Source organism: Rhinopithecus roxellana, chromosome 4 (genome assembly GCF_007565055.1).
Source record: "Rhinopithecus roxellana isolate Shanxi Qingling chromosome 4, ASM756505v1, whole genome shotgun sequence".
In the NCBI taxonomy this organism is placed as follows: Eukaryota; Metazoa; Chordata; class Mammalia; order Primates; family Cercopithecidae; genus Rhinopithecus; species Rhinopithecus roxellana.
The window spans coordinates 57,897,134-57,921,554 of record NC_044552.1 but is presented as its reverse complement, the minus strand read 5'-3'; the positions used below and the strand labels follow the sequence as shown (position 1 = coordinate 57,921,554).

At 42.2% G+C, this 24,421-nt stretch overlaps 1 protein-coding gene across 2 annotated transcripts in view; it reads right to left on the bottom strand.

The window, feature by feature from the left end:
- Positions 1-7,575: 7,575 nt before the first annotated feature.
- The window catches only part of RCAN2 (regulator of calcineurin 2), a 265,377-nt gene continuing 248,531 nt past the window's right edge, over positions 7,576-24,421 (bottom strand). The window contains exon 4 of one of the 2 annotated variants that reach the window (XM_010356488.2): positions 7,576-10,198. In XM_010356488.2, coding sequence (XP_010354790.1) covers positions 10,038-10,198 — 161 coding nt within the window. In that variant the 3' untranslated portion in view covers positions 7,576-10,037. The remainder of the gene's footprint in view (positions 10,199-24,421) is intronic. The other variant, XM_010356487.2, reaches the window with a different exon arrangement.

The window sequence follows — 24,421 nt, the reverse complement described above, 5'->3', positions numbered from 1 at the left end:
GCTATGTGAGACATGCCTATGCTTCTCCTTTGCCTTTCGCCGTGATTGTGAGGCCTCCCCAGCCATGCTGAACGTTGAGTCCATTAAACCTCTTTCCTTTATAAATTACCCAGTTGGGTATGTCTTTGTTAGCAGCACGAGAATGAACTAGTATACTCTCTTCAAGAAAAAATGTCCACGATGGAAGGATATGAATTTCTAGATTGAAAGGACTTATAAGGAATCAAATACATGAAGCTCAGAGCAGTTGAGACAAAGCAGCCCTAAAAGTTTCCAGGAGAAAATATAGTTTACATAAAAGAGTCAGAATTTAGAATGACACGAGGCTTCTAGAAGCTAGAAAGCAATGGAGTGATGCCATCAAAACCCTGAATCAATTTCCACATACCAAGCTATCATGCAAGTGTGAAGGTGCAATAAAGACTTTCGGCCCACTTCTTTTTATAGTTTTTGACTCTAAGCTTGAATTGCCTCTTAGACGCGGCTGGAAAGAATGACTCCCACATCCGCTGTAGCCTTCATCTGTCCATGTTTTCTTTCGAGGCCATATCAGTTCTAGTTTCTCTGTTAATCTTCTTTCTGCATTCCAGAAGTGACTTGGATTTTCTAGACGGCTGTTGATACCCTTTATTGGGTTCCAGGGCTATTATATATGTATTTCCTTTGATGACTTTCTGTGTAATTTCCAAGTGATTTCTGGGGATTGGATGGGCAATAAATATATGTGCTTCCTCTACCATTTTAAACAGAAACTCATAGACAGCAGATTTTGCCCTTCCCCTGTATTTACACATACTGAGTTGCTGATTAACTAAGGCTCTCAAACTTCTATTATATTATCTCTTCTCTAAACTATTCTCTTTCTCCCTGTGCATTTGCATTTTTGAAACAAATAGTGACCGGGCATGGTGGCTCATGCTTGTAATCCTAGCACTTTCAGAGGCTGAGGCAAGAGGATCACTTGAGCCCAGGAGTTGTCTAGTCTGGGCACCATAGTGAGATCCATCTTTACAAATAAAATACAAAAAAATTAGCCAGGTGTGGTGGTACACACCTGTAGTACCAACTACCTTGGAGGGGCTGAGGTGGGAGAATCCCTTGAACCTAGGAGGTTGAGGCTTCAGTGAGCTGTGATCACACCACTGGACTCCAGCCTGAGTGACAGAGTGAGGCCCTGTCTCAAAAAAAATTAAATATAGGACTTTACATACATGTCTATTACATTTTCTTTCTTTTTCAGTCAGCCACTCAGTGGAGAGTGAAGAAACCCAACTTAAACTTGTTTGAGAAAGAGAAAAATCTGTTGCTGCATGCATCTGAAAAGTCCAGGGGATATGAGCATCAGGTATGGTTTGATCCAGGTGCTCAAATAATAACATTAAACTCACTTCCCATCCTTCTTGTTCTCTTTCAGCATTTCAACTCTTCTTTTCTCCTGATTGCCTTCATTATCAGGGAAAGATTATCCACATGGTAGCTTCTGGCTCTCATGCCTGTCTGAGACCATCCTGTTACTCCCAGTAATGCTAGAAGTGGCTGCTTCTCAGAACATTGATGTGCTCCTGGGATAATTGCCTTTCTGGAAATCACATTATAGCTTATTCAGAAGCACTTTTAATAGAGATCTTTGGAATGACCCTGTGTAGAACTTTATCAAAACCTGGAGCATAGCAGCAACACCTGGAGATTCTATCAAAAACAGCAAGGCCAGCACAGTGGGTAAGAATGGACTGTGGACAGGAACAGAGGAGGAATCTCAGTCAAATGAATTGCTGGGGGAAGGAAAATTATATGCTTTGAGCACTTCTTCTTTTGATGGGCATTTCATACACAGAGGCAGTTAAAAGTATGTGCTCTGCAATCATAGCCCTGCTAGGGATATATCAGGCCCTTGATCTTGAGTGCTTCTTAAACTTTAAAGTACTGGGAATGAAGGGAGGATCTTGTTAAAGGGCAGATTCTGTTTCAGTAAGTCAGGGGGGCACTTGAGACTCTGCATCTCTAACCAGCTCCCGGGGGATGCAGATGCAGATGCTGCAGTGCATAGAACATGCTTTGAGTACCAAGGACTTAACTTTTCTGGGCTTTGGTTGCCTCACATGTAAAATGTGGATATCAGTGCCTTCATCATAAGATCATAGAGAGAATTAAATAAGAATGTAAAGAACTTGGCCAGGTGCAGTGGCTCAAGCCTATAATCCCAGCACTTTGGGAGGCCAAGGCAGGCGGATCACCTGAAGTTGGGAGTTCACAACCAGCCTGACCAACATGGTGAAACCCCGACTCTACTAAAAATATAAAAGTAGCTGGGTGTGGTGGTGCATGCCTGTAATCCCAGGTACTCGGGGAGGCTGAGGCAGAAGAATCGCTTGAACCCGGGAGGCAGAGGTTGCGGTAAGCTGAGATCGTGCCATTGCATTCCAGCCTGGGCAATGAGAGTGAAACTCCATCTCAAAAAAAAAAAAAGAATGTAAAGAACTTACAAGAGCTCTTGACACAGTATAAGCACTCCATAAATGCTATTATTTCTGAAGAATGGTAACAATGAAGGTGCCATCATGAAGACCGAGGGTACAAATGCCAGGTGCTCCATGTGGGGCCTGATGCATAAAGAGCTTTGGGTGAGGACTTCCTATGTACATAGCACGTGATGCTGTTTCTCATTCAATCCCTCTTAACTCTATGAGACAGATACTATCATCCTTTACATTTAATAGATGTGCAAACCAAAACTTAGGTTAAAAAAACTTGTCCAAAATCATACGTTTACCAAGCAGCAGAGCTGGGGTTTAAACCTGGGTCCCGTGGCAGTAAAACTTGTGAATGTAGTCATTAACTGGCCCTCCAATAATAATTGTTACTGTTATTATCTTATTAAGTCTTCATGACAAAGGTAGATTTTCATGCCCATTTTATAGGAGAGGAAACTGAGTTGTAGGGACTTCAGTAACTTGTCTAAAGTCACATACACAATCCCCATCCCTTTCTCATATATAAGAGTGACAGGGAGGTGGTGACATCTTTTGAGGTGGGCTGAGGGTGGCACATGGACCAGAATTTGGGTTCTACCCTCCCTGTTATAGACCTGTGTTTTTCATGAAGGCCTCTGACAACGGCTGAACAGGCATCCATTGTCCTCCTCTCTCCACCGGGATGGTTGAGAGAAGCCCTCCTTTCTTCACTGAGGAACTTTGTGCCAAGTCACTTGCACGTCTATGCTACCTACCCCCCACCTGAACTCAGCAGGGCAACACAAAGAAGGCATGAAGAACTTTGCTGTGCTGCTTTTGGAAAATCTGCTAACCCCTAGCACAATCAATCCATCTTAAGAATGAATCAGCAGTGATTCAGCAGTGAAACAGCAGTGACGGAAAAGAGTTGTACAATTCCAGGGTACTCAAAAGTGATGGAAGAAGGCTATTAAGGATGATGTAAGTGTTAGGTTAGTTTCTCCAGGACTTAGACTCTGAGAGGGAGATGTACATGCAGGAGGTTTACTGGGGTGACTTTAGAGTCCTCACCTGTTAGGGATAAAGGCAGAGTTGAACTGAAATACCGGGCCTCAGCCTATCCCACGGGGATATCTCTGGAGCTGGAATGGCCCAAGGGAAGGCCTTCCTTGACTAGTCACTGGATGCAGGCTGTCCCTGAGGAGGGTAAGACCTTGGCGGGGAGCATTTCTCCAGTTGAGAGCAATGCCTGGCCACTCAGCAGCGAGTCATAACCAGCCAACCCTCCCAGCATCGGGGGCTATGAGTGTTTCCACTCTGAAATGGGGAGCTGGGACTACAGCATCCACCATAGCACATCAGATGGACTATCAAGGTGTTGAACTTGGCAGCTTTGTAGGGAAACTATAAATCTTGTTTTAAGAATAAAATACCCTACTGGCAAATCCAAAGACTGTTTGGGGAACAGTAATGATTTTCCTAATGATGGCAACTAGTCAAGAAGGCCCCATGGTCCTGTCCAACCCTAAAAGTTTTCTAACTCAATTATTGGTTGAGAATGGAAAATAACAGAAAAGAATCAAGGAGGTATTGTGAATGAATTCTTTAGCACAGTGTTTCATCCATTTCCGCCTATTTTGGATTTCCTATTTCCAACCTATATACCAAATGTGCTTGCGTACACATACACATGACTAACCTTAAATATGGCTTCCTTTTAGAGACATAAAAAGCTCATGAATCAACTCCAATAACATTTCCCCAGACTTTCTTTGAAAGGTGCAGATGAATGAGCTTGACAGAAAACTTTTTGCTTGAAATTTTCCCTTTCTCAGATTGCATAAATTTAAGGGGAAAGCCTGCCAAATGTTCAATGACGCTCAGCATGGTGGCTTCTGGCAGGGACACACTGTACCAGCAGCTAAATGAATGTTTCCCTGAATCACTGACTTATCTTCCTTTATCACCTGCTCTGTTCCCCCTTTTCTGCACTGAGGCTTTGTAAATGACGTGGGCAGAGGAATAAAAAAAAACTTCAGAACCACAACAAGACACTGCATATTGATGCTGGATATTGAGAATTCATCTGGTATTAATAGATAAGATTGCAGTGAGGAGCATGAAGCTATCGAAAGCTATCTTCAAGTCTAAAGTGGACAAGATCAGTCAAGCCCCAATGCTACAGAGTATCTAGACATTTTGGGCTGTAGCTTTGTGTTAGGAAACTTCTTGTTTGTGTTAGGATTTACCAGATGAATTGGGTCATGTAATTCCCTTTTTGAAACCCTTAAAATGAACCTCAAATCGCCTAGCCTGGTCTATTAATAATAGGTTCTACTGAGCCTGCCCCCCGGCCACCTGCCTTCCAACCTCATCCTAAACTGTGCTCACCCTCACTCCCTGTACCTCAGCCATACCAACAAAATCCCTCAGGCTCCTCCAACACGACAAGACAAGGCCTTTCCAGAGTCGCGGCCTTCAGCCCTGCTGCCTGGAACGCTTTTCTCGCAGCATTTCCATGGCCAGCCTCCAGGTCGGCTTAAATGTTACCTCTTTAGAGAGGCCTTCCCCGACTGTGATCCTCCACTTTTATTCTCGATCCTCATAGTGTACTTTTGGCTTCCTTCACTGTATTCTCCTGTGAGAATTTGTGGCCATTATTTGCTTATTTCTTATCTCTTTTCCATGCTAGACTCCTCTCCCTGAAATGCCAGGGACAAAAGCTACCTTGTTCACCACTGAAAACCCAGTGTCAGGCACACAGTTTGTTTGTTATTTGAATGAACAGTGTTTCACCCAGAGCCTAAGTCCTGTGCTCTCTCATTTAAAAAGGAACACTTATTTACAGATTTGTAAATGAAGGCTTTGAATATATGGAAATATCTCACAGACATGAGATGGGAGACTTATGTTTTTAGTATGAGGACATTCTAAACCCCCGTCACAACTAAAGGTTCCTTCTTCTCCATTCTCAGGGAGAACAGCTTTTGTTTTAGTCGAGGTATAACTTACTGTGGTATATGGCACACATTTTAACTGAATTTTTACATGTGTATACATCCATATGGAGATCAGGATCGAGATGTAGAATATTTATGGCACCTCAGAAGGCTTCCACATGAGAGGGCTCCTCTCAGGCAGTACCATCTCAAAGGTAGCCACTGTACTGTGACAGCTCCCCAACCAGGTTACCGAAGGGTGTAAGTCTGTTGCCTGAACTCTGAGGGCCAGGCAGTGAGCCGAGACCCTGGTGCCGAGCTGAGGAGCAGGTGTCCCTGAGAACCCAAACATCCCGGAGAGTATCTGAGGACCTACCAAGAAAAACAGTTGCATTTTTCAAACATGTAGGCAAAGAGCCAGAAAATTAGCTTAAAAGCAGTTTATAGATAGGAGGCAGGGCAGATCTCTAGAGCTATCCTGCCACCATCCTGGAGTACCCTGTATGTAAGTCCTAATAAACTCATCTACTCCTCACGCTGGACTTGTCTAAGTCATTCTTTGAACTCTTAGTGCTTTCTGAGTTTGGGGGTTGGGGTGGGGGACCTTACAGTCCTAAGTTGTTTTCATAACAGCCACTATTATTTTTATTTATATAGGCCAGTTTTGACTTTCTCAGCTTGCTAAAAGGAGTCATACATTATGTATTCTTTCACGTCTAGTTTTTCTTTTTTGCTTAAAATACGATTTTGAGATCCATCATGTTCCTATGTACCACTGGTTTATGTGTCTTATTGCTTTGTAACATTCCTTTGTGTAAGGATAGCACAGTTTATTCTATAGTTGAAGGACTTTGGGGTTGTATCCAGTTAATGGCTATGACGAACAACTTTGCTGGGGACATTATTGTACAAGTATTTTGATAGATGTGAGCACTCATATCTGCTAGGTGCATGCCTTGGGGTGGAACTGCTCCCAGAGAGGCCTGTTAGCTTTAGCAGATACTACCAAATAGTGCAGTGAAGTGGCAGTACCAGTCGACACTCCACCAGTGGCGCATGACAGTTCCCCTTCTTTCATATCCTTACCAGAACTTTATATTTCCCAGACTTAATTTTAGTCATTCTGATAGCTCTGTGTAGTATCTCTGAGATTATCTTTTGCTTTTGTCTGATAAGCAATGAAGTTGAGCATCTTTTGAATGTTAATGGGTCATCTGGGTATTTTGTGTATGTCTGTGTGTACGTGAATTGCCTGTGTGAAATGCCTTTGAAATTACTTTGATGATTCAAGAAATGGATTGTCTATGTTTTCCTTACTTGTAGTGTTTTTTTTTTTTTTTTTTTTTTTTGAGACAGAGTCTTACTCTGTCGCCCAGGCTGGAGTGCAGTGGTGCGATCTCGGCTCACTGCAAGCTCCGCCTCCCGGGTTCACGCCATTCTCCTGCCTCAGCCTCCCAAGTAGCTGGGACTACAGGTGCCTGCCACCACGCCTGGCTATTTTTTTGCATTTTTAGTAGAGACGCGGTTTCACCGTGTTAGCCAGGATAGTCTTGATCTCCTGACCTCATGATCCACCTGCCTCGGCCTCCCAAAGTGCTGGGATTGCAGGCGTGCGCCATTTGTAGTTTTTTTAAAAAACATTTTGGATATAATTTATTTGACAACTACATGTGTCTCAAATATCCTTTTCCAGTCTGATGCTGTCCCTTTTCATTCTCCTAATACCCATCTGATGAACAGAAGCTCTTCATTTTAATGAAATCTAATGTATTAATCATTTAGATTATGATAGTGCTTTTTCCCTGCATAATAATTTTTTGCCGACTTAGGTCTCTTACAGTGTTTTTAGCAAGAGAATAGAGTGGGAAGACATTAAAAGAGGTTCTTAGTACACTTGAAATGGCTTTTAGCACCAAGATGTTGAAACACAGCAATAAAACAGGGACCTCTCCCAGTTCCTCTTATCAGAGGCCAACCCAGCCCTCCAGGCCCTGCTCAAGGCCCCCTTCCCCCAAGAGATGGCTGCCAACCAGCTTCCCCCACTTTCAGGAAGAACCTAGGTATATGGGTTAACCCCATATGTTGGGGACGTCTTAGAAAAACTCTAGGTTGAAATGCACTCTTCCACAATTACCCCTCAAGAAAACCCAACTCAGGTCGACAACACAGAAATTACACCACATGGACAAAGAGTCATTCACCAGATATATTTGAAGTCTAAGCTCTTTGAGCTATACACGTGCACAAATGATTCAGTTGGTGGAAATCTTCCCCTCCCCCTTCATTGTTAAACTTTTCAAACTTAAAATAGTGCTAAAGAGGTTTGCATAATGTGTGTCATGGAAATGCTGAGGCGATTCTGGCTTTCACAGTGCTAGGAGGTTCCCTTGCAACACTTCAAAGAGTCTTTCCATTTCATACCGTTCTCCTAGGAAAAGCCCCTCTTTTCCCCCGCCCCAAACCCAACCTAGTGAAAGAATTACTTGATCTGCGATAGGTTGACACTGACACAGAGCAGTAAGTTTCGCTAAGACTAACTCCAGAGGCCATATACTTCATTGTGTTTCTTTTATGGCTACACAGAATGGTCATTTCAACTTTTACTAAGTGGTTAAAAATATCGGATGTGTCTTTTAAAAAACATTTAAAAATCATTTTCAAACATTTTCTCTCACCTAGATTTCTTTAGAACCTGCATTCTGGAAATTCAGGGTAGCTTAAAAAGTCAAATGACCCCACAGATGACTGAGAAGAGAAATTCAGGGTAGCTTAAAAAGTCAAATGACACCACAGATGACTGAGAAGAGTCAGCTTTGAAAGGCTGGCTGCTGCAGTGCTCTGCATCTGAATAGCTGAGTCTACTATTTCTTCCACTAGAGGACACCATTTCTCCACTACTAAGTCTGTAGGCATTAATCATCAATGAAAAACCAAAAACCTCCACAGCAAAGGAAAGTCAAAGCATATGCTTACTGTACACTCCTCAGATTTTATTTTTAAAAGGAGTTTTCATTTTCCTTATGGAAACTCAGGATTTTACAAGCAATGCTCTCCTCAGTTTCACCTGTACTGTGTCCAGTACTATATTGCTATATTCACAGTAAAACGGACTTTAATTTCTGAGTGATCAGTCTATGTTTTAAGTTTCTGATGAAACTAACATACACCTTAGTCAAAAACCACAACAATCCCTCCATCTGTTTGCTGTGTTGTTGTTCTTGTTTTTCTGAGGCTTGGGTAATGAAAGTACTTCCCCCACTCCATTGTAATCTGCATTTGCATCTAAAGTAATTCATTAATGTACAGGAGTAGATGAGGCCTGGCACATATAGCAGAAGGTAATGGTTCTATAGGTGTATCTTCTGTAATGCACTTTGGGCTAGAGAAATAGAAAAATCACACATAACAAAAACAAATAACTTTTTTGAGCACACAGGCATTGCGTGAGTAGGACCGGCATACATGTATCTATCATCCTTCCCCATTTTAACATGCTCAGCTGCTGCTGCATTCTGGAGATTGAGCTTCATCCCAATAATCTACAACGGACACTTGCATCTTTATTTAAAAACAAGTGGTCTTGATAGCAAAGATGTTAGCTAATCATGTATATATTGGCATTAGATGTTTTGTGTCCTTTCAAAATTCAGCATGATCCTTACTAGAGCGTAATATTATCAGAGTATCTGTATTAGTATATGAAGGCATTCATAAGCAATGCACATTATGTTTTGAAGCAGCTAATGGTTGAACAATCACTAAATAAAAAACATCCAGATTTTAAAAGCACAGCTGAAACATTTGTACAAATATACAAAGAGAGAAAACAATCATTCAGACACCACGAAACTTTTGTAATAAATAGGTTTGTCTGAAATCGGTCTCTATCACCCTGGACAAGCCTCCCCAACGAGGCTGGGAAAGTTCTACAGGGGAGTGGTGTTTGAAATCTATTGAGGAATATCTTTGGGGCCAAGCTCAATTTTGCCTCCAGGAATTTCAACAGAGCTATGGTGTATTGACTCACAATAGTGAATATACCCAGACTTGTTGAGTTGGAATATGCTGATCATTTTCCTAATCTAGATAGGACATGGCTGGATGCTGACAATCTGTGAGTTATAGGATATCCTCAAATCATGAAAATAAATGCTGGTGATCATGCATGTCCTGGGAATGTCGGGATGCAGAGGACTGAGTGAGACCAGACAGGGATATCTCATGCAGTCAAAGTCAAGTTTACATATGGTCCTATTTAAGTGGCCAGGAAAGAACAATGCACACACGTCAGGACTGGGACTGAAACAGCTCACAAACAACACAGGTGCTATTTGTTACTGATGTCTCTGGCTTGGATCAACATGAGAGAACAAAGATATAGGCTGTGCTGATTGTTTAATAAGAAAATACTACTTTTTTCCCTAGAACCTTCTAAATAATGGGTTATACTTAATGGGTATGATATGATCAGGAGACATATCACCTTTTCCTAGCCCTTTTGTCCGAGAGGCTTGATAACAAGGAAGGAATCTCAAACAACCAAACACCCAGGAATTTAAAGGCAATTTTTTTTTTTTTTGACAAACAACAGGGGGAAAAAGCATGATAAAGAGGAGACGGCTATTATCGTCGAGGCGGAGCAGGCAGCTCAGTTGGACACGGAGGGTGGCAGGCCAGGACGCCGAGTTTGGATTATTTTTGGCTTTGGGGAAGTCTTTGGGTCCTCTTCTTCCTCTATGTCACTGTCGCACACGTGGACGACGACACTTGGGGTGGACTCAGTCCCTGCATGGAGCTCATACTTCTCTCCTGAAAAGCAAGGAAAATGGAAGTGAGAAAGAGGGAGGGATTTCAAAAGAGCTCCTGGAGCAGGGTCTGCTTAGGAAATGAGAGGAGCATTTTCCAGTGTCTCTGGAAGCCTGTGATCTTATGCAGGGATGGCCACAGGGTGTTGGCAAGTGGAAGATCAATTTCCTTATATCTTGGCTCTGCAACTTATCAACTGTGCAACCCCAAACAAGCCACTCAATACCTCTTAGCCTTCACATCCTTTGCCGTAAATTTCAACATGGTAATACCTCCACTCTGTAGGATGGTGCCGAGGACTGGATGGACTTGGCAGTTAGTCATATTAGTTTCTCTTCTATTTTCCAACCTTGCTGCTAATTGTTGAGTAATCTTGAGCCAATCACTTCACTTCTTTATCTTTTGAATGTGGTAGTCTCTGAGTTCCCCTCCAGCTGTACACTTCTTACAGTCAGAGTTGCTCCAGGATGGAATAAGGCAGGGTCATCACATGCCCAGGATTCAGTGGTTACTGAGTAACTGGGTTAGATGACCATCAAGGCCCTTTCTAGTTCCAAGTGTCTACATTCTTGACTGGCTCATATTACAGTCAAATTGCTGTTAGCTGACTGTCTTTCTGTCTTTCTGTTGCTTCAGTAGATGTTTCTTGAGCATCTCTCATGGTCTATTGCTACTCATAAAGGCTACAAGGCAGAATAAAAAGTATTTGTGCCTTTCACAAGTGCACAGTCCAGTGGAGACATGTGGAGACAGAACATATCACAGTATAAAATGGTGAGTACTACGGTGGCAATGTATGTTAAGGACTATGGCATCAAATGGTAAGGATAGTGGTCTGGCAGCTGATCTGGGTCTAAAAGACACACAAAAGACCTCCAGGTGACAGGGTAAGAGGAGGTGGCATTCTCAACCTCCATGCTTGTAACTTTTCAACTTCATTGTTGACATACTCATCTTAATCCTCTCCAGACATCCCATCCTTCACTTCCCATCTTTCGTGGATCAAAAGAAAAGTCTTCCAAAAACAATGACTCCAAGACATCTTCCTGGTTAGTGGCTCTCTAGATCTCACAAGATCAAGTATAAATTTTTTAGTCTAGCACAGAAGACCCTGCGTAATCTCTCACCAATCTTTTCCAACACTACCTGCATTGATTCCTTCTTTGTTTTGGTCAAACTGGTTTACCTGTTGGCCCGTAATCATGACAGCTAAATTCTTAGGGCCACCAAACTAGCTACTTTTACTTGGCATAGCCTCACTTCTCTTCCAGAGTTCCCTAAATCCTGCCCTTCTTCCAGGATCAAAGCCAGACCCCATGCAGCCCAGGAATCTGCTATTCTCAGTCTTAAAAGTGCCTCCACTGGATGGCTGGAGCAAGTATTGTCAGTTCCAGTGACAGGACACTAATTACGTGATACTGTGCATATCTTGGTAAGCCTTAATGGTGTAAATGGCAAACTTTCACAAGGTACAGTTTTAAATTCTGGGTGCTGATGTTAGGGAATGAGGAGCACCAATAATGCAATAAATATCAAAGCTCTTCTAAGTGATGCTGGGAAGGATGTAGACATTCAGAGACAGCCATTGTTATTGGTTGAGTCAAGTCCCCTCAAAAGATGTTGAGGTCCTAACTATCCTCCAGTAGTTGTGAAAGTAACTTTATTTGGAAATAAGGTCTTTGCAGATGATCAAATTAAGATGAGGTCATTAGGGTGGGCTCTACTTCAATATGACTAGCACCCTTATAGAAAAAGGAAGGTTGGACATTGACATACACCCAGGGAGAATGCCATGTGAAGACTGAGGTTATGCAGCCATAACCCAAGGAACTACTTGAAGCTAGGAGAGGCCAGGAACAGATCCCTCCCTGACACTTTCAGTGACAACATGGTCCTGTGTACACTTTGACCTGAACTTCTAAATTCCAGAACGGTGAGTCAATAAATTTTTGTCATAAAAGCCACTTGGTTTGTGGCACTTTTTTTTTTTTTTTTTTTGAGACAGAGTCTTGCTCTGTTGCCCAGGCTGGAGTACAGTGGCATAATCTCAGCTCACTGCAACCTCCACCTCCCAGGTTCAAGCAATTCTCATGCCTCAGCCTCCCTAGTAGCTGGGATTACAGGCGTGCACCACCATGCCTGGCTAATTTTTGTATTTTTAGTAGAGACAGAGTTTTACCATGTTGATCAGGCTGGTCTCAAATTCCCGATCTCAGGTGATCCACCCACCTCGGCCTCTCAAAGTGCCTGGGATTACAGGTGTGAGCCACTGCACCTGGAAGTTTGTGGCACTTTGTTATGGCAACTCTAGCAAACGAACACAGCCATACCCTGCTGAGAGTGTGCTCATTCAGTTAAGAGTCAGAGAAGTCTCTATTGGGCAACTCTTGCCCTCGACATCCTGCTATATAGAGAAAGGCTTTCCTGGGTAAGGGCAGCAAATATTTCACAGGAAGTGTTACAGCTGCAGCATTTCCCTGGATATTGATAGTACAGAAAAATAGAACCAGCCACAGCCATTGAAGTATGGCTGATATGACTCTGTATTTAAAGTCTAGAAGTGGTAAAATCACAGGTAGGGAGAACTACATCAAAAAGCATTGAATCTCTGATACAAGCGAGCTGATGTGGCCCAGTCTGATACAGGAGAAGACAGTGACAGGAGAAGAGATACAGGGAGAGCCAGGAAGGAGATGCCTGCCTGATCATTCCTGCTATTCTTTGCTATCCTGCCTTGTGGAGCAAGAATTGATAGTTGGCATTAACCCAGCCACGCTGTAATCCATGAGGAAGTTGCATACCACACATAAGTGGTGTAGTGCTGTATGTATCGATGCTAAGTAAGGTTCACTTAATTGTGTGGGTTCTGTTCTCCCTAAAATATTTTGGCATTTTTATCCACGTCCCCAGGTAAACAGATCATCTGCAGACATTGCTAAGGAGAGAAACCTACATCAAACTAGCTTTATCTGAGGGTTGTATCAAAGGCTCTGGGTCAGAGTGGGCAGCTCTGGTTGGGGGTGACTCTGAGCAGTGGTTCTTAAACATCTGACAATTAACTGGGAGTGCTTGTTAAAAAAAGAGTTTAGGCCGGGCGTGGTGTCTCATGCCTGTAATGCCAGCACTTTGGGAGGCCGAGGCGGGCAGATCACTTGAGGTCAGAAGTTCAAGACCAGCCTGGTGAACATGCAAAAACCCCACCACTACTAAAAATACAAAAATTAGCTGGGCATGGTGGTGCATGCCTATAGTCCCAGCTACTGGGGAGGCTGAGGCATTAGAATCACTTAAACCCAGTAAGTGGTGGTTGCAGTGAGCTGAGGTCACGGCACTGCACTTCAGCCTGGGCCACAGAGCAAGACTCTGTCTCAAAAAACAAAAAAGAAAAGAAAAAAAGAAAAGGAAGGAGCTAAGGAATCCTGGATAGTTTCTCTGGTGCTCTCAGCCACCAGCTCCCATTCATCTTTGGTGTTCTCATTGTTGTTCAGGAAAGAACATCAGGTCACTTCAAGTTCCACAGTGAACAATGATTGAGTTGATTGCATCCAGGGTTTCTCAAATTTTGTCTTTTCTTCAGGAAGTCCTTGCAATTCTAAATGAAAGACACCATCCAAAGAGAGACAGAGAAAGAAATGTTTGCTGAGTCATCAAATATGGTGGTGATTCTTGTTTTTGTGTATAGGATTTCTTTAAGTTCTTATATTTGCAGCGGAAGCCCCTTTTGAAGAAACACTGGTGGCTACTGTAGTTTCATTCATTGCTCTGTGGATGGGGAGTGCATTGATGGAGGGGGAATGGCCTCTGTTATCCTCAGATGAGGAATAGAAAGGAGCCTGCCACAGAGACACAGGACCTGGGGTGGAGATGAGGGCAAGGCTCAGGCCAGAGAATTCAGAGAACTCAGACACCCTTCTTCTTTTTTTCATCTGTTAGCAAGAAGCTGGCCATTTTAAAGAAATTGTAATAAATCTAACAAAGCTAGGCCTTTGATTAAACCGTTTGTTCTCCCTGCCCTGGATAACGAACATTCCTTTAAAGAAATCTTTTTTTTTTTTTTGAGACAGTGTTTTACACTTGTTGCCCAGGCTGGAGAGTGCAATGGTGCGATCTTGGCTCACCACAACCTCTGCCTCCTGGGTTCAAATGATTCTCCTGCCTCAGCCTCCTAAGTAGCTGGGATTACAGGCATCCACCATCACACCCGGCTAATTTTTTGTATTTTTAGCAGAGATGGGGTTTCACCATGTTGGCCAGGCTGGTCTCGAACTCTTGACCTCAGGTAATACACCCTCCTCAGCCTCCCAAAGTGCTGAGATTACAGGCTTGAGCCACTGGCCTGAAGACGCCTCTATTGCAATGTATTTACCACTTCAGAAGTGGTTGCTTTCCTCTCAGAATAGGTGTGTTGGGGGCACACTGAGGATGGGAGGGCAAGCAGGGAGGCCGCTCTGTGTGCAGGGTGCAAAGCAACTTCCACGTCAACTTAATACCATCAGATTGCTCAGTAGTAGAGATATTTTATTGCTGTGATCCCATTAACTCTGACATTGCACTGTTCTATTGGAAACTTTCTTACTATCGAAATCCAGCAAAGCTTAGCAGCTGCTGAGAGCTCACAAAATAAAAAGAAATGGCTTTGGTCTTGCTGGATTGAATTTTTCTTTTTTTGGCCTCTTTTTCCCTTTGGGCTTCAACTAATTCCTCCACCACAAGGGCTGACGTCAATGCTGTCACCAGACACAGGGACTAACTGGGCTTGTTCGGGGACAGACAGCCTGTCAAGCCTTACCCACACAGGGTGGGAGGTCCTGCCATGGTGCAGCAAGAACAGACCAATGGAACCAGCATTTCTCTGATAAGACAAGCAGAGCATTGACCCATCACATGCTCACTCCTCTGCGAGTATTGAAACTGTCCTCCTTTGGTGTGCGAAACGGAGGCCAGGATCAAAAGTCACCAACAAGTGCACTGGTCGGGGTTTTCTACCTATCCCATGAAACAAATTTTCAGCCAAGTAAATGAAAAACCTTTTAGCACATGGTTAACAGTTAAATTCTCATTCAGGCCTTTGGAACTGACTGAGGTTTGGCCATTGGTTAAAATAGATGCCAAAGTTCTGTCTCCTCTTTTCCCAAGTGGCTGGAGACATGTTTGTGACAATGTCCCAATTCCTCTATGTCTGTCGGAGGGAGTGAGGGTACCCATGGGCTGTTCCCCATTCTCAGGAGGGAGGAGGGTGAGTCCCTGTGCTGACCAGGGGCTGGGAAACTTGGTGACATGATACAACCTCACATGGTAAAATTGCAGAGAAATGTGTTGGTTCTGGCAGCCCAAGTGCCACTGAATTTCTCTCTCATGCCACCTTTGGCTTATGGGTCGTGACTTGGCCACCTCTTAAATTCTTTCTAAAATAATCAGTATGATTATGCAAAGTTTATAAAAATCAGCAAAATTCAGACATGGTAAGGGTAGAGAGATGAAGCAGAGGGACATGTCTATGTGTTAGAGCACAGTTTGAGATTCATTGTTTAGATTCCTAATAAGAAAAACTCTGTGATGCAGGGAAGGAGAAATACTCCTAAAAGTTTAGTGCCTGCTGGACAAAGCCCTTGTATGTGTACTGCCAAGCAATAGATAGAATCCCAGAACTAGTGAGGCTTTCAAAATACAGCCACATCTAACAGGCAAGGTCAAGCTTTGCTCTGCTCAGCACCTGCTGCTCTTCTTCCCAGGACATTCTTTCGCTTGGTCATCATGAGCCCCAGTTCCTATCCTGTGAGCTACATATCCAGGCCTGATCTCACACCTGCATCCTGACTTACTGACATCTCTCTGTAAGTTGATTACTCTTTTCCAGACTCACATGTCTAAAGCAGAATTATTTTCTCTGCCAATCTAGGTTCCCTTCCCAGCTATCACACTTCTTAGAAGTGCCATCATTCTTCCAGCCTTCTAGGTGCAAATCCTTAGAGTCAGTCATCCTTGAATTTTCTTTCTCTTTCATCATGTAATCAGTCACCAAGCACTATTGAACATTGCTTGGCAACCCTTCTCTGCATGCTCCTTCCCCACACACCCCTTGTTATAACCCTATCCATGACTAACCCTCCCACTCAAAATACTCTTTGCTGGTTTCCCCACAACAGGAACTAACTTCCGTGCCAGAATAAGCCACCTAAGACAACAGTTGGAGAGTTCACCTTATCACATATGAGTAATGTGACTCTGAGAAAGTTATATAACATTTCTGAACCTCAGTTTTCCTCATCAACGAGAACAACGCTCATATCACTGGGATACTATGAAACAGACATATGTGTCAAATACTTGATAAAGCCCTCTCCCAAGATGCATGCTATGATTATTTAGGGTAATATTATTTTGGCCACTGTTGCCCCCAAGTAATTCCTGGTTTCCAGTATGATTAACTAATCTGATTGCATCACACAATAGTCAAAGAATTAAGCAGCTGAACAATTGCAAAGAGCTTTTCCTCAGTGGAGACACCATTGCAAAGGGCAGTAAGGGGTGAATGATAACAGGCTGCATCCCACGGTAGTGGGTATCACATAATCTGGTCTTCAAAATGAACCTATCCCTTTTCCTCCAACCACCACTTCCTCTTTCTCTGTCATCACTGGCAATTTTCTCTCCTTTTTTCCCTCTCTTCCTAGCCTTTTCTATACCTCTATTTTCATGAGACAGAAAATCTTACGTTGCCGTTTCAATATCCGCTTTTCTTTTTTTTTTTGAGATAGAAACACTCATTTATAATACTTAATTATATCACCTTTTGTATTATTCATTAGTTATTTCCTCTAGCAATGTGTTATATTCCCAACCACAGAAGTCAAGACTTAATGTTTTGTGATTGCTGCAGCTTAAGGTACACATTAGTGTTCAATGAATATGTGGTTGATTTATGACGAGCATCAAGTTTGGCCATTACTAACATACTTGTGTGATGTCTGGTATGTACTCACACATGAATATTCTTCCTATAGTTTAACTTGTGTAAGTTTTAGCTTTTCAACTAAGTGGAAAACCATTTAAAGGCAAGCATCTATCCTCTTATCAGCATTCTATCAGTGCTAGCACACAGTAGGTGTCATAGAAACTCACTACATTCCCTAAACATAATAACAATTGTTTATGGAGCACTTACAAATGCCAGGCACAGGAAAGCCTGTAACTACTTGGCATGAAATAGATCTTTAATTATAACAACAGCTTTGTCATGTGGGTTTCATAATGTCTAGTTACACACAGGAAGTTGAGATTACACAGGTAGTAAATACCAGAGCCAGGATTTGAACTCAGGTTTTCCTGACTTCAAAGAATGTGCTCATAGTCCCTTTCTGTCCCTAACTCTCGTACTTCCCACTGTTTTCATATTCTACAAGCGACTCTACGGACAGGGAGCCTAGTTTTATCTTTCGCTTTTAATACATTTTCATGGCAACTCATATTTTTCATGAATATTTGTTCTCTAGCTAATGATGGATTATGTATTCCTTCTGAACCTTGCCTTGTTTTGTTTTGGCCATTGATAGTTATTCTAGACATGGTCTCTTTGACAATGAATCTTCTCAAAAGACAACACAATAAATTATGAAAAGACTATAAATTATAAACTGAGTTAATCTGCATCTCTTAGGGAAGGAAGCTTTGGACTCTGAAAGAAGATCCTCTACATTTTTCTCATTTTAAAACTGTATTATCTCTCATATTACGGGTGAATTCTCAACAGGAAAGTTATTTGTGGTAGCAAGTTGTGTTTTCCAAAGACGGTCATAATGTCTCCCACCCCACATACTCTCCTGGAACCTTGACAATGTTCCATCAAGGAGTGTTCCCTCTGTGTTGTCTCCCTTCAATCCTGGGCAGGCTTTAATGACTGTCTTGACAAATATAGTACAGGTTGCATATCCCTAATCCAAAAATATCCAAAATCCAAAACACTTCTGGCCCCAAGCATTTTGGATAAGGGATCCTCAACCTATGTGGTGGAAGTAAGCAGTGTGACTTCTGAATTAGGTAACAAGTATGCTGTGCACTTCTACTTTGCTCTTGCAGAATGCTCATGCTTGAAACCCTACGTCTAAGTTGTAAGGAAGCCCAAGCAGCCCATGAAGAGGCCCACGTTAAGAAGAACCAGGGCCCTGACTCAGAGTCTAAGTGAACTCTCAGCTAACAGCACCATTTTGCCAACCATGTGAGTGAATCATCTTCAAAGTTCACTTGCCAGCCCCTAGTTGTGCTGCCCCAGAAACACTGCATGGGACAGATGACCCTTCCCCCTGAGCCTGGCCCAAATGGCAGATTTGTGAACAAAATAAATGACTGTTGTCTTAGGCCCTACATTTTTGGGATAGTTTGTTATGTAGCAGTTGATAAATGGACATGGGCCATGCAAACTCTCTTTGTTCTTGTCTTCCCCTAGTTTTCTAAAGGGAAGAAAAAAAGTGTGTGTGTGTCTGGGAAGGGATAGAGGAGTGAGCAAAGCTTGGAGGCAGGAGTTGCTTCTCTATATGTCTCACCTCTCTTCCACTCTTCTTTCTACACCCACCACTGACCCCTTACTAGGCGCTCTATGCCTCTATGCCTCTGACAAGTCTTTGTCACATTCGAGAAAATATAATTAGTATGGTTCTCACATAAGAGTGTTAAACCCCTAATGGTGTCTGGAAATGGATTTTTTTTTTGTCACATGGTGTGGGTGGATGTTGGCATTTAGTAGGTGAGACCCAAGGATGCTAAATGTACTGCAATGTGTAGGACTGTCAACTCCAAAATATCATAGCTTTCACATTGAGCAGCACTGAGCTAAGAGCTTAACACATGCACTTAACATTTTTTTTTTTTTTTTTTTTTTTTTTTATTGAGACAGTGACTCACTTTGCTCTGTTGCCTGGGCTGGAGTCCAGGGGCAGGATCACAGCTCATTGCAATTTTGACCTCTTGGGCTCAAGTGATCCTCCCACCTCTGTTTCCTGAGTAGCTGGCCCCACAGGTGTGCACCACCACACCCAGATAATCTTATTTTTTATTTTTTGTAGAGACAGGGGCCTCACTACATTGCCTAGGCTGGTCTCAAACTCCTAGGCTCAACTGATCCTCCTGCCTCAGCCTCCTAAAGTGCTGGGATTTATAGGGGTGCGCCACCACACTCAGTGACACATTTTAATAGAAGGCTTTGAAAATCAAGTGATAATAAATAGGTAACATACACTGAGCCTTTCCTATGTATGATACTGGCTATACAGTTTTACATGGATTATCTCATTTGATGCTTGCCACAAACTGATTTTACTATTGAAGAAGCAGAGGCACAGAGAAGTTAAGAAACTTGCTCAAGGTCACAGAGCTAATAAAATGTGGAGCCTAGATTCAAATTCACATCCTATGTTTTAATTGTTATCCTGAGGCAAGAGAAAAGCCTCTCTTCATGTTGGATCTCCATTTACAGCTATAAAATAAAAGGAGATACTCTGGGTGCAGAGAGACTTATTGGAAACATAAAAATCATAGCTATTTGGTAGCTGCCTATTCACAGGCTCAATCTGGAAGCAGAGAAAGAACTTATTTTCTAAGTGGAAGTGGAAAGAGGATTTGGGATTAAAAGACAGATTCCAGGGAATTCAGTCCTTTGTAAACTTTTTCTCTCTGATTCTTTTGTGTTTCCATGAGCTCCTATTGAATTTTGGTGGATCCCAGATAAAAGTGGTGAACTCCAATCCAGGTTTACTGGGTGACCAGTGTAACCTCCTTACTACTTCCTAGATTCAGGCACGCATGAGGGTAGGATGCTGCAGGTGACATCAGGGCTGCAAACTGACATTCTACCTCAGTAGGCCTCGTATGGGTGCATTTTAAGAAAATATTGATGAAATAATTAGGGTTCTCTTTCCTCTCCTCCCCCTCCTCAGTTCTGATCCATATCAAAGTAGGAAATAAGAAGGGGTCCTTGGTAAGATGGGGAAGGAGGAGGATGAGAGTGAGTGAGAGAGAAAGAGAAAGAAGAGAAAGAGCATACTCGTAGTTTTGGTATAAGGGGAGCTATATATATTTCAGTATAAGAACATTTGCTTATCTTCTGGAGGTTTCTCTCTAATACTAGATGGGGGATGAGGGAATTTATCTTCATCCCCTCCTGAGACATTTAGGACCCAAAGTACTTTATGGGATCAACTGATTGACTGAGGACCTGAATTAATGGTTGAGAAAAAGAAGCAGAACCCCAGAGGGAAGGTATAGGCAAGGTAACTAAGGGAAACACAGAGGGGAAAGAGGTGGGAAGATGAAGAGGGAGAAAGACCAGAGAAAATGGGCTTGTCCACATGGGGTGAGAGGAAAGTGGCGGAGATGAAGCAAAGGGGAGCTGCCTGGGAGAGCCCTCTGTGGGCCGGGTCCTCTCTGGGAACGGACCATCCTGTTCTCCCTTGCCCCATGTCAGGGGCCCAGCCCCCGCCACAACGGTGAGGACACACACACACACACACACACACACACACACACACACACACCCCTATAAGAAAAAATGCAAGGGTAAACACTACAACGATTCTTCCTTAAAGTACTTTTTTTATGGGCAATAGGATTTGTTATTCATATTTTCCCAGTTTTTGGTCATATGTCTTTTCTGTTTTTCTACAGTTTACCTGTTTACCTGTAAAATTAGAAAAGGAAGTATTCTAATGTTGCTACTCCATAGTGCTGGAAGAGAAATTAATGGAATATATGCTGGAAGAAAAGCCTCTTAAAAATATTTTTTTTTCTTTTTTTCCAGGGACAATTCTTTAAAAGGAAATGGGAAAATTTGAACATGTGCTCCCGGATCCCAATCTGAGTCCCTTAGGTGGGGTATGACACAGATAGACTATGCTAACAGGAACACTGGACACTCGCAGTTTTACTTGCCTATTGTTTCTGTGATCAGAGAATATAGCAATTGCTGAACGAGAATTGAGGCCTTATATAATGTTCATACCATATGCACCAAAAATATAGGTGTTCATCTATATTTTAAAAACTGAATTTTTTTCTACCTCTGAATCAGAACCTGGAATGGAAAATGTTTCTTTAGTATAGGTTACATTAGTTAATGGAATATCTTTTTCCATTGGGGGAAACACCATATCAAGCCGTAACACCAGCAAAGTTGCCTTACTATGTCATGTTTTGATACAGAAGAATTTGGAAAAAAATCTAAATATAGCAGACAAATGCAACTTGAAACTCAAGCACCATTTTAAAAACCCTTCTCTGCAGTTAACTAAAATTGATCTTCCTAACAAGAGCTAAAAATAGCAGGAGGAAAAAAAAAGAAGAGACAATGACTTCATATCGCTCCCTGCAGGCATTTTCAGTGACAATGAACATGACCTTCCAGAGTCATCTTAGCAGAATAAAGGCCGGCATTTCGCTTCCCACCTCTGATTTCCCATCCAGTTAGTGCCGCGTGCATCTCTATTTTACCATTTTCTGCTGATTGGTGGAGATAAGCTATTTTGCTAGGCTGGGTTTTTATTTTTTTCCTATTTTGTCTTACATCAAAAAAGAACCTGGCACCATACTGCTTCTGGAGTCAGGAACAACAGATATTTTAAAATAAATATTCAACTCATAATTCTCCTCAAGGTCAGAGCCCATCTTATGCTGTCTGGGTCACTGTTAAACTGATGGGTTTCTACACATTCATCGAGGGACTAATAGAAACACACAAGGATTCTGTGTTACAGAGACAATAACTGCCCCTTAAACAGAGCAGAGGAAGGCAAATTTGGATCTGCATGTCCTGCTGGACATGAGAAAAAAGCATGAAATGTACCGTAAAGAATTGATGCAGTAGTGTGTTTTAGTGGGTGCCAAAAAGTAGAGAAATAAAATGTGAGGGAACGAGAGGCATAAGTTGTTTTGTATTCTTAAATTTCTCCTTTACAGCAATCTTAAATTTCTTCTAGAGAAAAATGTTTCACTTCCCAGGGCAAGGGTGCTGGCTCAATCAATCCTTTACTCTCCTTGCCAGTGGCAGAGGACATATTTTAATTTAGCAGCTGTGCGCCTTGGACAAGTTACTTAACCACTCTGTGCCTCACATTCCCCAGCTGCATAATTGAGGACAATAATAATACCTGTTACTGTCTGTGAACATTAAATAATATTGTAAGGCATTTAGAATAGTGCCTGGCACATAGTAAGTAATTTATCTTCATCCCCACATAATTTTAAGTCATTATTTTTATTTAGTTATTTTCTAATGTATACTATCTATTTTACTTACTTTCTGGATCAAAGATAGAATGGTCATGGGGACAACGATTAAGGATATTTAAAATTATGCCTCTCATAATTTTCAAAATATAAACTTGCTCTCAGTATAATAAACAGAACTGAGAGACACTTCTTGAATATAATGTGGCCCTTGTCTCCTGTCATAACATCTTAAATATTTCAAAGGATTTCAATAGGCACCCACAGGTTTGGGTCTGATCATGGTTCCATTACAATTGCACTGCTTTCTTTATGTTTGTTTCTAGGACCACTCTAGAAGTTTTCAGGAATTGGACTTGTCCCTCTCTGAAAGAAGGTCACCAGTATTCTTCCTTAAAGAACTAGAGACTGTTTTGCCCCTTGCTTGTCTGAGATGCGGCCTGGATCCCTACTGTTTCATTTGTTCTCCATGAAAGGATCCTAATAAATTGTGCCATTGCCTCTGGGGGCAGCCAGTCAGTTGACTTAGCCTGAGTCCCATCTCACTCTAGATCCCTGCTCCATAATGTTCTTTCTTTAGACTGACTTTTTCCCAGCAGCTTTAAATGTCTACATACCTTCTCAATCACTCTGCTCTACCACTTAAACACTGTTCATCATTCCTCTAATGCAAAACTCCATTCCTTTGATCATTTGAGTTACTTTTCTCTGCTCTCATTCTAATTTGTTTCTGTACTTCTGGAACTGAGGTAGTCATCCTTTAACATGAAATTAGTTATAATTTGTTACTGAAATGATTTTGCCAAAGGATTAAAAATAAATTTTACTAAATCACGTTTTTTTTTTTAATGAAAATGCTAGAAGTCCTCTAATTATAGAAAACATGAATTTAATGCTTCTGGACTGAGTCTGGCTAAAGCTATAAGAAAGCAACAATTTGTCAGTAAAGAAACTATCTCTAGGCAGGCTAATAGCTCTGCTCTATTCATTCATTCATTCATGCATTAATTCCTCCAATATTTATTGAGCACCAATTAAGTGCCAGGTACTTTCAGGTGCTGAGAATACCAAAATCAATGAAACATGCATTCTTTCCCTCAATAAGAAGAGAAGACAGTAAGTTGAACAATAGAAAATTGCCATAAGGAAAAATGAATATTTGTGCAAAGTGACAGGAGGAGACTGAAGGAGCAACCCCTTGCCTTGGCACCTGGTTGAGAAGGGGGCAGAGACACGATGAGGGGGAGGATGCCATGGGGAAAAGGCAGGGTGTGACCCTGCTCCCTTATTGTTGCAGTTGAAACAACCTTTAATTTAATCTCTGATATTTTCAACTCAGTTGTTGGACACAAATCATGCATGTGTGGGGCTGAGGAAGCTTCAAGGACCTAGAAAAGGGATAAATGGATAACTAAATAAAGACAACCAGTCCCAAATTGCTGGCAGGGAATAGAGAGAAACTTATCCTAGAAAATACATCCAGATTGCAGCTGTTCCATGGACACAGTATCAGTCATCCTTAAAAATCAGGAAACTCTCAATATTTGCTCTTGTACCGAATGCACAAGTCTCCATTTGCACATTTACCAGACACTAGGTTAGGCTTTCTAGAAGTTTAGATTGGTGTTTGTTAGAAATAATTCTTGAGGCCTGGTGTGGTGGCTTACGTCTGAAATCCCAGCACTTTGGGAGGCTGAGGTGGGTGGATGACGAGGTCAGAAGTTCGAGACCAGCCTGGTCAACATGGTGAAACCCCGTCTCTACTAAAAAAATACAAAAATTAGCCAGGCGTGGTGGCACGCGCCTGTAGTCCCAGCTACTCAGGAGGCTGACACAGGAGAATCGCTTGAACCTGGGAGGTGGAGGTTGCAGTGAGCCGATATCATGCCACTGCACTCCAGCCTGGGTGACAGAGTAAATAATAATAATAACAACTATAATTATTGATTCAGGGTTAGAATAAATGTTTGCCAGAGTTGGAGCAGAGCAGGCCTGAAGTCAGCCAAGCCAACC